Source organism: Anomaloglossus baeobatrachus, chromosome 8, assembly GCF_048569485.1.
Source record: "Anomaloglossus baeobatrachus isolate aAnoBae1 chromosome 8, aAnoBae1.hap1, whole genome shotgun sequence".
Taxonomy (NCBI): Eukaryota; Metazoa; Chordata; class Amphibia; order Anura; family Aromobatidae; genus Anomaloglossus; species Anomaloglossus baeobatrachus.
In genome coordinates, this window is record NC_134360.1 from 174,221,529 (window position 1) to 174,235,988 (window position 14,460).

The window sequence follows — 14,460 nt, forward strand, 5'->3', positions numbered from 1 at the left end:
TCAGAAAAGGCTGGAAAAAGATAATTAATCTAAACATGTGAAGCTCATTGTTCTTTGTGCTTGAAATACTTCTTAATACTTTAGGGGAACCAAACAGAATTCTGGTGGTTTGAGGGGTTAAATAATAAATGACCCTCTGAATAAACTTTTCACAATTTAAATTAAAAAAAAAAAAAAAAATAAAAAAATAATAACATTCTTTTTTGCTGATGTGATCACGTCACTTCCGGTAGTTGTCAAGGTAGCACAGGGTCATGTGTTGACTCCTGTACCTGCCATGAATTACTTTGTTTCACTCGGCCCGGAGCAGAGTGAAGCAGAAAGTGAGCATATCTGCTGTTTACAGCTGTGTAGCTGTGATCAGCAGATGTGGCAGAGCGATTGGATTGTTGATCGCTATAGCCCCCTAGGGGAACTAGTAAAATTAACAAAACAAAAAAAAAAAACAAAAAACAAAAACCCCTAAAAGTTCAAATCACCCCCGTTTTGTCCCATTGAAAATTAAAGGGTTAAAAAAATAAAAAATATATATATACACACACACACACAAATTTGATATCGCCGCGTTCAGAAACGCCAGATCTATCAAAATATAAAATCAATTAATCTGATCAGTAAACGACGTAGCAGCAAAAAAATTCCAAACGCCAAACTGACTGTTGCCACAACTTTTGCGCAAAATGCAATATCAGGCTATCAAAACGTAGCATCTGCGCAAAAATGGTACCATTAAAAACGTCAGCTCGAGACTCAAAAAATAAGCCATCACTGAGCCATAGATCACGAAAAATGATAACGCTACGAGTCACGGAATATGGCATAAAATATGCGCCACTTTTTCGGACAAACTTACGATTTTTTTTAACCCCTTATATGAAAGTAAACTTATACATGTTTGGTGGCTACGAACTCGCACTGACATGAGGCATCACACACATACACAAATCAGTTTTACGATATAGTGAAATATCTCAAAAACGAAGGGAATTTTGTTTACTTACCGTAAATTCCTTTTCTTCTAGCTCCTATTGGGAGACCCAGACAATTGGGTGTATAGCTTCTGCCTCTGGAGGCCACACAAAGTATTACACTTTAAAAAGTGTAACCCCTCCCCTCTGCCTATACACCCTCCCGTGGATCACGGGCTCCTCAGTTTTGGTGCAAAAGCAGGAAGGAGAAAACTTATAAATTGGTCTAGGGTAAATGCAATCCGAAGGATGTTCGGAGAACTGCAAACCATGAACCAAAAGAACAATTCAACATGAACAACATGTGTACACAAAAAAACAACCAGCCCGAAGGGCACAGGGGTGGGTGCTGGGTCTCCCAATAGGAGCTAGAAGAAAAGGAATTTACGGTAAGTAAACAAAATTCCCTTCTTTGTCGCTCCATTGGGAGACCCAGACAATTGGGACGTCCAAAAGCAGTCCCTGGGTGGGTAAAAGAATACCTCAATAAAAAGAGCTGAAAAAACGGCCCCCTCTTACAGGTGGGCAACCGCCGCCTGAAGGACTCGCCTACCTAGACTGGCGTCTGCCGAAGCATAGGTATGCACTTGGTAGTGTTTCGTGAAAGTGTGCAGACTAGACCACGTAGCTGCCTGACACACCTGCTGAGCCGTAGCCCGGTGCCGCAATGCCCAGGACGCACCCACGGCTCTGGTAGAATGGGCTTTCAGCCCTGAAGGAAGTGGAAGCCCAGAAGTACGGTAGGCTTCGAGAATCGGTTCCTTGATCCACCGAGCCAAGGTTGACTTGGAAGCCTGCGAGCCCTTACGCTGGCCAGCGACAAGGACAAAGAGCGCATCTGAACGACGCAGGGGCGCCGTGCGAGACACGTAGAGACGGAGTGCTCTCACAAGATCCAAAGAGTGCAAATCCTTTTCACACTGGTGAATTGGATTAGGGCAAAATGAAGGCAAGGAGATATCCTGATTGAGATGAAAAGGAGATACCACCTTAGGGAGAAATTCCGGGACCGGACAAAGAACCACCTTATCCTGGTGAAACACCAGGAAGGGGGCTTTGCATGACAGCGCTGCTAGCTCAGACACTCTCCGAAGTGATGTGACTGCCACTAGGAAGGCCACCTTCTGCGAAAGACGTGATAGAGAGACATCCCGCAGCGGCTCGAAAGGTGGTTTCTGAAGAGCCGTTAGCACCCTGTTAAGATCCCAGGGTTCCAGCGGACGCTTGTAAGGTGGGACCTATGTGGCAAACTCCCTGCAGGAACGTGCGGACCTGCGGAAGCCTGGCTAGGCGCTTTTGAAAAAACACGGAGAGCGCCGATACTTGGCCCTTGAGAGAGCCAAGTGACAAACCCTTGTCCATTCCGGATTGAAGGAATGAAAGAAAAGTGGGTAAGGCAAACGGCCATGGAGGAAAACCGTTATCAGAGCACCAGGATAGGAAGATTTGCCAAGACCTATAATAGATCTTGGCGGACGTAGGCTTCCTGGCCTGTCTCATGGTGGCAATGACATCCTGAGATAACCCAGAAGACGCTAGGAGCCAGGATTCAATGGCCACACAGTCAGGTTGAGGGCCACAGAATTCGGATGGAAAAAACGGGCCTTGTGACAGCAAGTCTGGGCGGTCTGGAAGCGCCCACGGTTGACCCACCGTGAGATGCCACAGATCCGGGTACCATGACTGCCTCGGCCAGTCTGGAGCGACGAGAATGGCGCGACGGCAGTCGGACCTGATCTTGCGTAACACTCTGGGCAGCATCGCCAGAGAAGGAAACACGTAAGGCAGTCGAAACTGCGACCAATCCTGAACTAACGCGTCCGCCGCCAGAGCTTTGTGATCCTGAGACCGTGCCATGAATGCCGGGACGCCATGAGATCGACGTCCGGCGTTCCCAGCGGCGACAGATCTCTCGAAAACACGTCTGGGTGCAGAGACCATTCCCCCGCGTCCATGCCCTGACGACTGAGAAAATCTGCTTCCCAGTTCTCTACGCCCGGGATGTGAACTGCGGAGATGGTGGAAGCTGTGGCTTCCACCCACTGCAGAATCCGTCGGACTTCCTGGAAGGCTTGACGACTGCGAGTGCCGCCTTGGTGGTTGATGTATGCGACGGCAGTGGCGTTGTCCGACTGGATACGGATCTGCCTGCCCTCCAGCCACCGATGAAAAGCCAATAGGGCTAGATACACTGCCCTTATTTCCAGAATATTGATCTGAAGGGATGACTATCGGAGTCCAGGTTCCCTGAGCCCTGTGGTGGAGAAAAACCGCTTCCCACCCTGACAGGCTCGCGTCCGTGGTGACCACAGCCCAGGTTGGGGGTAGGAAGGATTTTCCCTGCGATAGAGAGTTGGGAAGGAGCCACCACTGAAGTGACGTCTTGGTTGCAAGGGAAAGAGAGACGTTTCCTGTCGAGGGAAGCCGAAATCCTGTCCCATTTGCGGAGAATGTTCCCATTGGAGTGGCCGAAGATAGAATTGCGCGAACGGGAACTGCCTCTATAGCTGCCCACCATCTTCCCCAGGAAGTGCATGAGGCGCCTTAAGGGGGTGTGACTGACTCCGAAGAAGGGATTGCACCCCTGCCTGCAGAGAAAGCTGTTTGTCTCTCGGAAGCTTGACTAACGCTTGCTGGGTATGAAACTCCATCCCAAGGTACGTCAGTGATTGGGTCGGTGTCAACTTGGATTTCGGGAAGTTGATGATCCACTCGAACCGCTGGAGAGTCGCCAGAGCGACAGATAGACTTTTGACACGCCACCCGAGACGGGGCCCCTGACTAGGAGATCGTCCAAGTAGGGAATCACGAGTGGCCCTGAGAATGCAGGACTGGCCACAACGGATGCCATGATTTTGGTGAAAACCCGTGGTGCTGTCGCCAAGCCGAAAGGCAATGCCACGAACTGGAGGTGTTCGTCCCCGATGGTGAAACGCAGGAAACGTTGATGCTCGGGTGCGATCGGTACATGGAGATAAGCATCCTTGATGTCGATCGATGCTAGGAAGTCTCCTTGTGACATTGAGGCGATGACCGAGCGGAGAGATTCCATCCGGAACCGTCTGGTTCTCACATGTCTGTTGAGCAGCTTGAGGTCCAGAACAGGACGGAATGACCCGTCCTTTTTTGGCACCACGAACAAGTTTGAGTAAAATCCGCGACCACGTTCCTGAAGGGGAACGGGGATAACAACTCCTTCCATCTTTAGAGCAGCTACTGCCTGAAAAAGTGCGTCGGCCTGAGCGGGGGGCGGAGAGGTTCTGAAGAAGCGAGCCGCAGGACGAGAGCTGAACTCTATCCTGTAACCATGAGACAGAATGTCTCTCACCCATCGGTCTTGAACATGTGGCCACCAGGCGTCTCCAAAGCGGGAGAGCCTGCCACCGACTGAGGATGCGGTCAGGGGAGGCCGAGAGTCATGAGGAAGCCGTCTTGGAGGCAGTGCCTCCTGCGGCCTTTTGTAGGCGAGACTTGGATCGCCACGCATAGGAGTTTCCTCTGGCCTTTCTCCGGCCTGTTGGACAAAGAGGATTGGGACTTGGCGGAGGGACGAAAGGGACCGAAATCTCGATTGAACCTTTCTCTGTTGAGGTCTCTTAGGTTTGGCCTGGGGTAAGGAGGAATCCTTTCCTTTGGATTCCTTAATAATCTCATCCAATCGTTCGCCAAACAAACGGTCGCCAGAAAACGGCAAACCGGTTAAGAACCTCTTGGAAGCCGAATCTGCCTTCCATTCGCGCAGCCACATGGCCCTGCGGACTGCCACAGAGTTAGCGGATGCTACAGCTGTACGGCTAGCAGAGTCCAGGACGGCGTTCATGGCGTAGGATGAAAAGGCTGACGCCTGAGAGGTTAAAGATGCAACTTGCGGAGCAGACTTACGTGTGACAGCATTAATCTCAGTCAGACAAGCCGAGATAGCTTGGAGTGCCCACACGGCTGCAAAGGCCGGGGCAAAAGACGCGCCCGTGGCCTCATAGATGGACTTCACCAGGAGCTCTATCTGCCTGTCAGTGGCATCTTTTAGCGATGAGCCATCTGCAACCGACACCACGGATCTAGCCGCCAATCTTGAGACTGGAGGATCCACCTTGGGACAGTGAGCCCAACCCTTAACGACTTCAGATGGGAAGGGGTAACGCGTGTCAGTGAGGCGCTTAGTAAAGCGCTTGTCCGGGACCGCTCTGGGCTTCTGGACAGCGTCCCTGAAGTTAGAGTGATCAAAAAACGTATTGCGTGTACGTTTGGGGAACCGAAACTGGTGTTTCTCCTGCTGAGACGCCGACTCCTCTACAGGAGGAGGCGGGGGAGAGAGATCTAACACCTGGTTGATGGACGAGATAAGATCATTTACTAAGGAGTCCCCCTCAGGTGTATCAAGGTTAAGGGCGACGTCAGGGTCAGAGCCCTGAGCTGCGACATCCGCCTCGTCCTCCAGAGAGTCCTCAAGCTGGGATCCCGAGCAGCGAGAGGAAGTCGGGGAAAAGTCCCAGCGAGACCGCTTAGCCGGTCGGGGGCTGCGGTCCGGGCAGGAGTCCTCCGCCTGAGACCGAGGGGCCAACCTATGAGCGCGCTGTGGCGCGGACCGAGAGGGGCCTGGAGGCGACGAGCCAACCGGGGCCGGGGCCTGTGAAGGGTCCGGTCTGGACTGCAAAGCCTCTAGCAGCTTAGAAGACCATTTGTCCATAGACTGTGCAATGGATTGAGAAAGTGACTCAGAGTTTCTCAGCAAAAGAGGCGAACTCTGTCCCTGCAGCCTGGTCAGGGGGTGCAGGGGGGTCTACATGAGCCGAGGGGCCCACCAGTGTCCGAGGCTCCGGCTGAGCAAGCGAAACAGGGGTCGAGCATTGCTCACAGTGAGGGTAGGTGGAACCCGCAGGTAACATAGCCCCACAAGAGGTACAGGCCGCAAAAAAAACCCTGTGCCTTAGCAGCTTTGCTCCTTGTGGACGACATGCTGTTGTCTCCTAGGAGAGTGATCACTGAGGGTATATGGGAAAGGGGTATACAGCCCACCGAACAGATAGATATAGATATATACGTATCTAATCCGGCACCCTAGGGGGACCAGCATCGGGTGACCGGTGTGGCTTACCGACCGCTAACGAGCGGAGTGTGTCCTCCAGATTCCCTGCCTTGGATCCCCCGGAGCTGCAGAGCTGTTCACTGAGAATCCTCCACCGGCAGAATGCCAAATGGCTGCCAGAGCTCTCAGGGGAGGAGTGGAGCCGTGGGCGGCGCCAGCAAAAGTGCGGGAATCTGGGGTCCCCACAGTGATCAGTGAGGGGGGAGGAAACATGCAGGATGCTCCAGCCCTCACATCCGACGTCAGGTCGGTAATCCCGCCCTTACCCCTGACAGGCAGGCCCGGGGGCGGGATTTTTGCGACTAGGCCGCGATGAAGCCGGGGACTAAATTTGAGACCGCACCCGACAAGCAGGCACGGTCGGCGCGGAAGTCCACCGGCCTCCTGAATTTAGCAGCCGCCGCGGCTTCCGGGAAGAAGGTGCGCTCCCTGCACAGTCCCCTATGGGGACACAGAGTACCTTTGAGTTGCAGGGCCCGGTCCCTGAGGTTGAAGAGGCTCCGGCCCGGCAGGTTCCCACAGGGGCTGCGGATGGAGCACGGTCCCAGTAAATGGATGACCGCTTAGGATCCCACTTCTCCCAGAGCCGCTTAAGGGATGGTGAAGGAGACGGCATGTGGCTCCAGCCTCTGTACCCGCAATGGGTACTTCAACCTTAACAACACCGCCGACGTAGTGGGGTGAGAAGGGAACATGCCGGGGGCCCCGTGGGGGCCCTCTTTTCTTCCAACCGACATAACTAAGTTGAGAATGCATGAGTGGATGTGTGCCTCCTTCCACACAAAGCATAAAACTGAGGAGCCCGTGATCCACGGGAGGTTGTATAGGCAGAGGGGAGGGGTTACACTTTTTAAAGTGTAATACTTTGTGTGGCCTCCGGAGGCAGAAGCTATACACCCCAATTGTCTGGGTCTCCCAATGGAGCGACAAAGAAAATAGTGCTATCGCACTTTTTTTGCAATTTTTTTGCATTTGGAATTTTTTTTGCAGTTTTCCGTTTGAAAAATAAAAAAAAAAAAGTTAAGTCATTCAAAAAAAGAATGGTGAAAAAAAAAAAAACGGAAAGCGAAAAATCGGCCGGTCGTGAAGGGGTTAAGCTGTGTGTAAAGTGTCCTGGCTTCAAACTGGTGTAGTGTGCATGAGTGAAAGTCCGGGACTTCTGATCATGCGCACTGACCCCCAAGCCTGGCGTTGAGAGGTGGTGCAGAATGAGTGCAGGAACTAATGCCCTTGTGACTAGTCCCCGAGCTCATTAGCATATCAAAGGATCTTTAGAAATACTTTTTCTATAGACCTCTTTATATATGCTACTATGGGCTGGGACTGCTAGACAGGGAATAGCAATATGCACCCAGAACTGTTCGTGGTTCTAGGTGCATACAGGACCTGACAGGTTCCCTTTAAAGCTTCCCTGCAGCAATGCATTAATAATAAAAAACGGAAAAAAAAACAAAAAAAAAAAAAAACACAAAGCGAAAAATGCTGGAGTAATACTTTTAGAGGAAGTATATCAGATCTGAGAGCTCTAGGCAATAATTGATGCAGGTTGTATTGTAAAATCTGCTAACAGATCCCCTTTAAGAATTAAGTCCAATTACTTTAATAAAAGTTTGGAAAACATTTTGGAATTATTTAATACAAACACTGAGCATTAAGAAAATAAAAAAAAAAAAATAAAAAAAAAAAGTGAATTTGCTTACTAACCCGGCAGTTTTTGTATCAGCGATCAGAGATCCTCCTTTTATTCTTCCCGGGATAAAGTTTATTTCTGTAGATCCTATTGCAGCATTTTCCAATTGGCCGGCACACAAATCTCGCACAGTCTCCAGTCCTGATAAATGTTGTGGCCTATGAAAAATTGGACAATCAATAAATATGGAAAGAGATATACCTTAGCCAGTATCCCTCTGCAATCAATGCTAAGGAGGTGGGAATGGGTGCTATTCATGCCACTGCACTGAAGGTTCTTAAAGAGAACTAACATTACAGAATACAATTTTACAGTATCTTAAAAGGGATTGACCAATGGGAGAAAAATTATTTACTGCAATTAAAATGTAAAAGAAGGGAATTTTGTTTACTTACCGTAAATTCCTTTTCTTCTAGCTCCAATTGGGAGACCCAGACAGTGGGTGTATAGCTACTGCCTCTGGAGGCCGCACAAAGAACTACACTTAAAAGTGTAAGGCCCCTCCCCTTCTGGCTATACACCCTCCCGTAGGAGTACGGATTCCTCAGTTTTAGTACCAAAGCAAGGAGGAGGAAAGCCAATAACAGTTTCAAAGACAAATTCAATCCGATAACAAGATCGGAGAACTTAAGAAACAACATGAACAACATGTGCACCCGAAAAACGAAACCCTAAGAACAAATAGGGCGGGTGCTGGGTCTCCCAATTGGAGCTAGAAGAAAAGGAATTTACGGTAAGTAAACAAAATTCCCTTCTTTTTCGCTCCTAATTGGGAGACCCAGACAGTGGGACGTCCAAAAGCAGTCCCTGGGTGGGTAAAAAGATACCACATGAACGGGCTGTCAGACAGCCTCTTCCTACAGGTGGGCCACCGCCGCCTGAAGGACCTGTCTACCTAGGCTGGCATCTGCCGAAGCGTAGGTATGCACTTGATAGTGTTTGGTAAACGTGTGCAGACTCGACCAGGTAGCCGCCTGGCACACTTGCTGAGCCGTAGCCTGATGCCGCAATGCCCAGGACGCACCCACGGCTCTGGTAGAATGGGCCTTCAGTCCAGATGGAATCGGAAGCCCAGCAGAACGGTATGTGTGAAGAATTGGTTCCTTGATCCACCGCGCAAGGGTGGATTTGGAAGCTTGCGATCCCTTATGCTGACCAGCGACTAGGACAAAGAGCGCATCAGAACGGCGTAGAGGCGCCGTGCGAGAAATGTAAATCCTGAGTGCTCTCACCAGGTCCAACAGATGTAAACCCTTTTCAAATTGGTGAACTGGATGCGGACACAAAGATGGCAAAGTGATATCCTGATTGAGATGAAAGGAAGAAACCACCTTGGGAGAAAACTCCGGAATTGGACGCAGTACTACCTTGTCTTGGTGAAACACCAGGAAGGGAGATTTGCAAGATAACGCCGCTAGCTCGGACACTCTTCGAAGAGACGTGACCGCCACAAGAAAAACTACTTTTTGTGAAAGCCGAGAAAGGGAAACCTCTTTCAACGGCTCGAAAGGCGGCTTCTGGAGAGCAATGAGAACCTTGTTCAGATCCCAGGGTTCCAATGGCCGTTTGTAAGGAGGAACGATATGACAAACTCCTTGGAGAAAAGTGCGTACTTTAGAAAGCCGTGCCAAGCGCTTCTGAAAGAATACGGATAGCGCGGAGACTTGACCCTTAAGCGAGCTAAGCGACAAACCTTTTTCCAACCCAGACTGCAGGAAGGAAAGAAAAATTGGCAATGCAAATGGCCAGGGAGAAAACCCTTGAGCCAAGCACCACGCTAAGAATATCTTCCACGTCCTGTGATAGATCTTAGCTGAGGATGGTTTTCTAGCCTGTCTCATTGTGGCAACAACTTCATGAGATAAACCTGAGGCCGCTAGGATCCAGGACTCAATGGCCACACAGTCAGGTTCAGGGCCGCAGAATTCAGATGGAAAAACGGCCCTTGAGACAGCAAATCTGGACGGTTTGGTAGTGTCCACGGTTGGCCTACCGTGAGATGCCACAGATCCGGGTACCACGACCTTCTTGGCCAATCTGGAGCGACGAGTATGGCTCGATGGCAGTCGGACTTGATTTTCCGGAGAACTCTGGGTAACAATGCTAGAGGTGGGAACACATAGGGGAGTCGGAATTGCGACCAATCCTGAACCAAGGCGTCTGCCGCCAGCGCTCGGTGATCGTGAGACCGTGCCATGAAAATTGGGACCTTGTTGTTGTGCCGTGACGCCATCAGATCGACGTCCGGCGTCCCCCAGCGGCAACAGATCTGTTGAAACACGTCCGGGTGAAGGGACCATTCTCCTGCGTCCATGCCCTGGCGACTGAGAAAGTCTGCTTCCCAGTTTTCCACGCCTGGGATGTGAACTGCGGATATGGTGGACGCTCTGCTTTCCACCCACGTCAAAATCCGCTGGACTTCTTGAAAAGCTTGGCGACTGCGTGTTCCCCCTTGGTGGTTGATGTACGCCACCGCCGTGGAATTGTCCGACTGAATCCGAATCTGCTTGCCTTCCAGCCATTGTTGGAAGGCTCGCAGGGCAAGATAGATTGCTCTGATTTCCAGAACATTGATCTGCAGGGTGGACTCTTTCTGAGTCCACGTCCCCTGAGCCCTGTGGTGGAGAAACACCGCTCCCCACCCTGATAGGCTCGCATCCGTCGTGACCACTGCCCAGGACGGGGGAAGGAACGACTTTCCCTGTGACAATGAGGTGGGGAGAAGCCACCAACGCAGAGAGTCCTTGGCAGTTTGAGAGAGGGAGACAGTCCTGTCGAGGGACGTCGATTTCCCATCCCATTGGCGTAGAATGTCCCATTGTAGAGGGCGCAGATGAAACTGCGCGAACGGGACTGCCTCCATTGCTGCTACCATCTTTCCTAGGAAATGCATGAGGCGCCTCAGTGAGTGCGACTGGCTCTGAAGGAGAGATTGCACTCCAGTCCGTAGCGAGCACTGCTTGTCCAGTGGAAGCCTCACTATCGCTGAGAGAGTATGAAACTCCATGCCAAGATAAGTCAGAGATTGGGTCGGGGTTAGATGAGACTTTGGAAAGTTGATAATCCACCCGAAACTCTGGAGAGTGTCTAGTGCCACCTTCAGACTGTGTTGGCATGCCTCTTGAGAGGGTGCCTTTATAAGCAGGTCGTCTAGATACGGGATGACCGAGTGACCCTGCGAGTGCAGAACAGCTACTACTGCTGCCATGACTTTGGTGAAGACCCGGGGGGCTGTTGCCAGACCGAAAGGTAACGCTACGAACTGTAGGTGTTCGTCGTGTATGACGAAGCGTAGGAAACGCTGATGCTCTGGTGCAATCGGCACGTGGAGATACGCATCTTTGATTCTATTGATGCTAGAAAATCTCCTTGAGACATTGAGGCTATGACGGAGCGTAGGGATTCCATCCAGAACCTCCTGACTTTTACGTGTCTGTTGAGCAACTTTAGATCCAGGACGGGTCGATACGATCCGTCCTTTTTTGGGACCACAAACAGATTGGAGTAAAAACCGTGACCTTGTTCCTGAAGAGGGACGGAGGTCACCACTCCTTCCGCCTTTAGAGCGGCCACCGCCTGCAACAGAGCATCGGCTCGGTCTGGTGGTGGAGAAGTTCTGAAGAAACGAGTTGGCGGACGAGAACTGAACTCTATCCTGTACCCGTGAGACAGAATATCCCTCACCCAACGGTCTTTGACGCGTGACAGCCAAATGTCGCCAAAGTGGGAAAGCCTCCCACCGACCGCGGGTGTGGAAATCGGAGACCGCAAGTCAGGAGGACGCCGTCTTGGCAACGGTTCCTCCGGCTGTCCTTTTTGGGCGTGACTGAGACCTCCAAGAATCTGAGCGTCTCTGGTCTTTTTGAGTCGTTTTTGACGAGGCGAATTGGGACCTGCCCGGTCCTCGAAAGGACCGATAACCAGACTGACCCTTCCTCTGTTGGGGTTTGTTTTGTCTGTGTTGCGGTAAGGATGAGTCCTTACCCTTGGAGTGTTTGATGATTTCATCCAAACGCTCTCCAAACAATCGGTCACGAGAAAAAGGCAAATTGGTTAAGCACTTCTTGGAATGAGAATCTGCTTTCCAATGTCTCAACCACAGGGCCCTACGCAAAACAACGGAGTTGGCTGACGCCACTGCCGTGCGGCTTGTAGCGTCAAGAACAGCATTAATCGCGTACGACGCGAATGCCGCCATTTGCGAGGTCAATGGTGCTACCTGCGGGGCAAATGCACGTGTGACTGAGTCGACTCGCGCAAGCCCGGCTGAGATAGCTTGGAGTGCCCATACGGCCGCAAAAGAAGGCGCTAATGACGCTCCAATCGCTTCATAGATGGATTTCAGCCAGAGCTCCATCTGCCTGTCAGTGGCATCTTTAAGTGCCGCTCCATCTTCAACTGCAACCAAGGATCTAGCTGCAAGCCTGGAAATTGGAGGATCCACTTTTGGACACTGGGTCCAACCCTTGACCACCTCAGGGGGAAAAGGGTAGCGTGTATCTTTAAGCCGTTTAGGAAAACGCCTTTCAGGATAAGCGTGGGGTTTCTGGATTGCGTCTCTAAAGTCAGCGTGGTCCAGAAAAGTGCTTAATGTACGCTTAGGGTATCTGAAATGGATTCTCTCGTGCTGCGAAGCTGACTCCTCTACAAGAGGAGCTGGTGGGGAAATATTTAACATCTTATTGATGTTAAATATAAGATCATTAACTATGGCGTCACCATCTGGTGTATCTAGATTGAGAGCGGTCCCAGGATCAGAATCCTGATCAGTTACGTCCGCCTCATCACCCATAGATTCATCTCGCTGGGATCCTGACCATTGAGATGAATGTGAAGGCCCGTCATAGCGAGCCCGCTTAGGCTGCCCGGGGCCATCGTCCGAGTCAGAGTCTTCACCCTGAGGTGTATATGCCCGTCCCGGAGCTTGGAGCTGAGGGGGACCAGGGGGCAATGATTGCACAGTGTCCGTGGCCTGAAGTACAGGCCTAGCTCGCAATGTGTCAAGAATTTGTGACATAGTGAGAGACATTCTGTCAGCAAAAGCTGCAAACTCAGTTCCTGTCACCTGGACAGCATTCACAGGTGGTACACCCTGGGTCACGTCCAGCAGAGGTCCCGACTGTGCAAGCGCCGCAGGGGCCGAGCACTGCACACAATGGGGGTCCGTGGAGCCTGCTGGTAGAAAAGTCCCACATGCGGTGCAGGAAGCATATAATGTCTGTGCCTTGGCACCCTTGCGTTTTACGGACGACATGCTGCTGGCTCTCTGCAATGTGAGAGAGTCTATAGCCAAAGGGCGACCAGCGCTATGTAATACCAAGTATTTGTAGAAACAAAATACTAAGAATACTACTGGCACAAGAGGGGGTGAGCCCTGAGGGCTGCTTACCGCCCGCTGAATAGCGGGTAAGAGGCGCAGAATTCCTTGTCTGGGTCTCCCCGGCTCCCCTCTGCAGCTCAGCGTGTCAGCAGGAATGGCTGCCGGCGTCTGTGGAGAGGGGCGGTCCGTGGGAGTTCCCAAACAGAAGTGCGGGAAACAGTGTCCCCTCTGTGCCGATTGTGAGGGCTGGAGTATGTAAAAACGACTCCAGCCCTCGGCGCTGATGCACTGGCCAGCGTCCCGCCCCTCTCCTGACTGGCAGGTCTGGGGGCGGGAACGAACGGAAGCAGGCCGCAAAAGCCGGGGACTCGAGTTATCAGCGCGGCCGCCGTAAAAGCGCGGGCCGCGCTGAAGTTCCCGGCGCACCACAAGTGCCAGCCGCGCCGCAGTCCCAGCGGCCGGCGCGACCGATTCCCATAAGTGTGCCTGCTTCAGCGAAGCTGAATGAGGCCATGGCACAAGCGCCGTAGCGCTGATGTCCCCCGGCGCACTACAACACCCAGCATGCTGCGGTGTGAGCGCCAAATGCACGGGGACACAGAGTACCTTGAGGAAGCAGGGCCATGTCCCTGATGTACTCCGCTCCATCCAGCATCTTCTCCAGGGGCTGTAGATGGAGCACGGTCTCAGTGCCTGGAGACCAGTAAATCCCACTTCACCCAGAGCCCTGTAAAAAGGGATGGGGAAGGAATCAGCATGTGGGCTCCTGCCGCCGTACCCGCAATGGGTACCTCAACCTTACAAACACCTCCGACATACAGTGGGGTGAGAAGGGAGCATGCTGGGAGCCCTATATGGGCCCTCTTTTCTTCCATCCGACATAGTCAGCAGCTGCTGCTGACTAAAAACAATGGAGCTATGCGTGCGTGTCTGACCTCCTGCGCACAAAGCTAAAACTGAGGAATCCGTACTCCTACGGGAGGGTGTATAGCCAGAAGGGGAGGGGCCTTACACTTTTAAGTGTAGTTCTTTGTGCGGCCTCCAGAGGCAGTAGCTATACACCCACTGTCTGGGTCTCCCAATTAGGAGCGAAAAAGAAATTTAATCTACATCAAAGCAGATTGTCTTATTTGATCATCCCTGTCCTGGTGCTGGAAACTCCTCTCCTATGAAGTTTTTGACCCAGACATAAATCTTCCTCCTCATTTCTATATAGGCACATGTCTAATAACGTCAACACGTGGCTAGTTCAGTTAATTAGCTAAGCTAATTCCCTTCTACAGCACATCAGATGCAGAGAAAGAAAAGGAAGACCGCTAATAAACAACCTGTCAGTCAGACCTTTAAAAGGTTATTCCACCAATTATATTATTTATTACAAAGCACAGTAAATACA

General features: G+C 51.4%; 1 protein-coding gene across 3 annotated transcripts in view; it reads right to left on the minus strand.

Moving 5' to 3' along the window:
* The window catches only part of RTCA (RNA 3'-terminal phosphate cyclase), a 68,916-nt gene that overhangs the window by 46,365 nt on the left and 8,091 nt on the right, over positions 1–14,460 (minus strand). For all 3 annotated transcript variants that reach the window (XM_075320986.1, XM_075320987.1, XM_075320985.1), the window contains exon 4: positions 7,759–7,902. In XM_075320986.1, the coding sequence (XP_075177101.1) occupies positions 7,759–7,902 (144 nt within the window). The remainder of the gene's footprint in view (positions 1–7,758; positions 7,903–14,460) is intronic.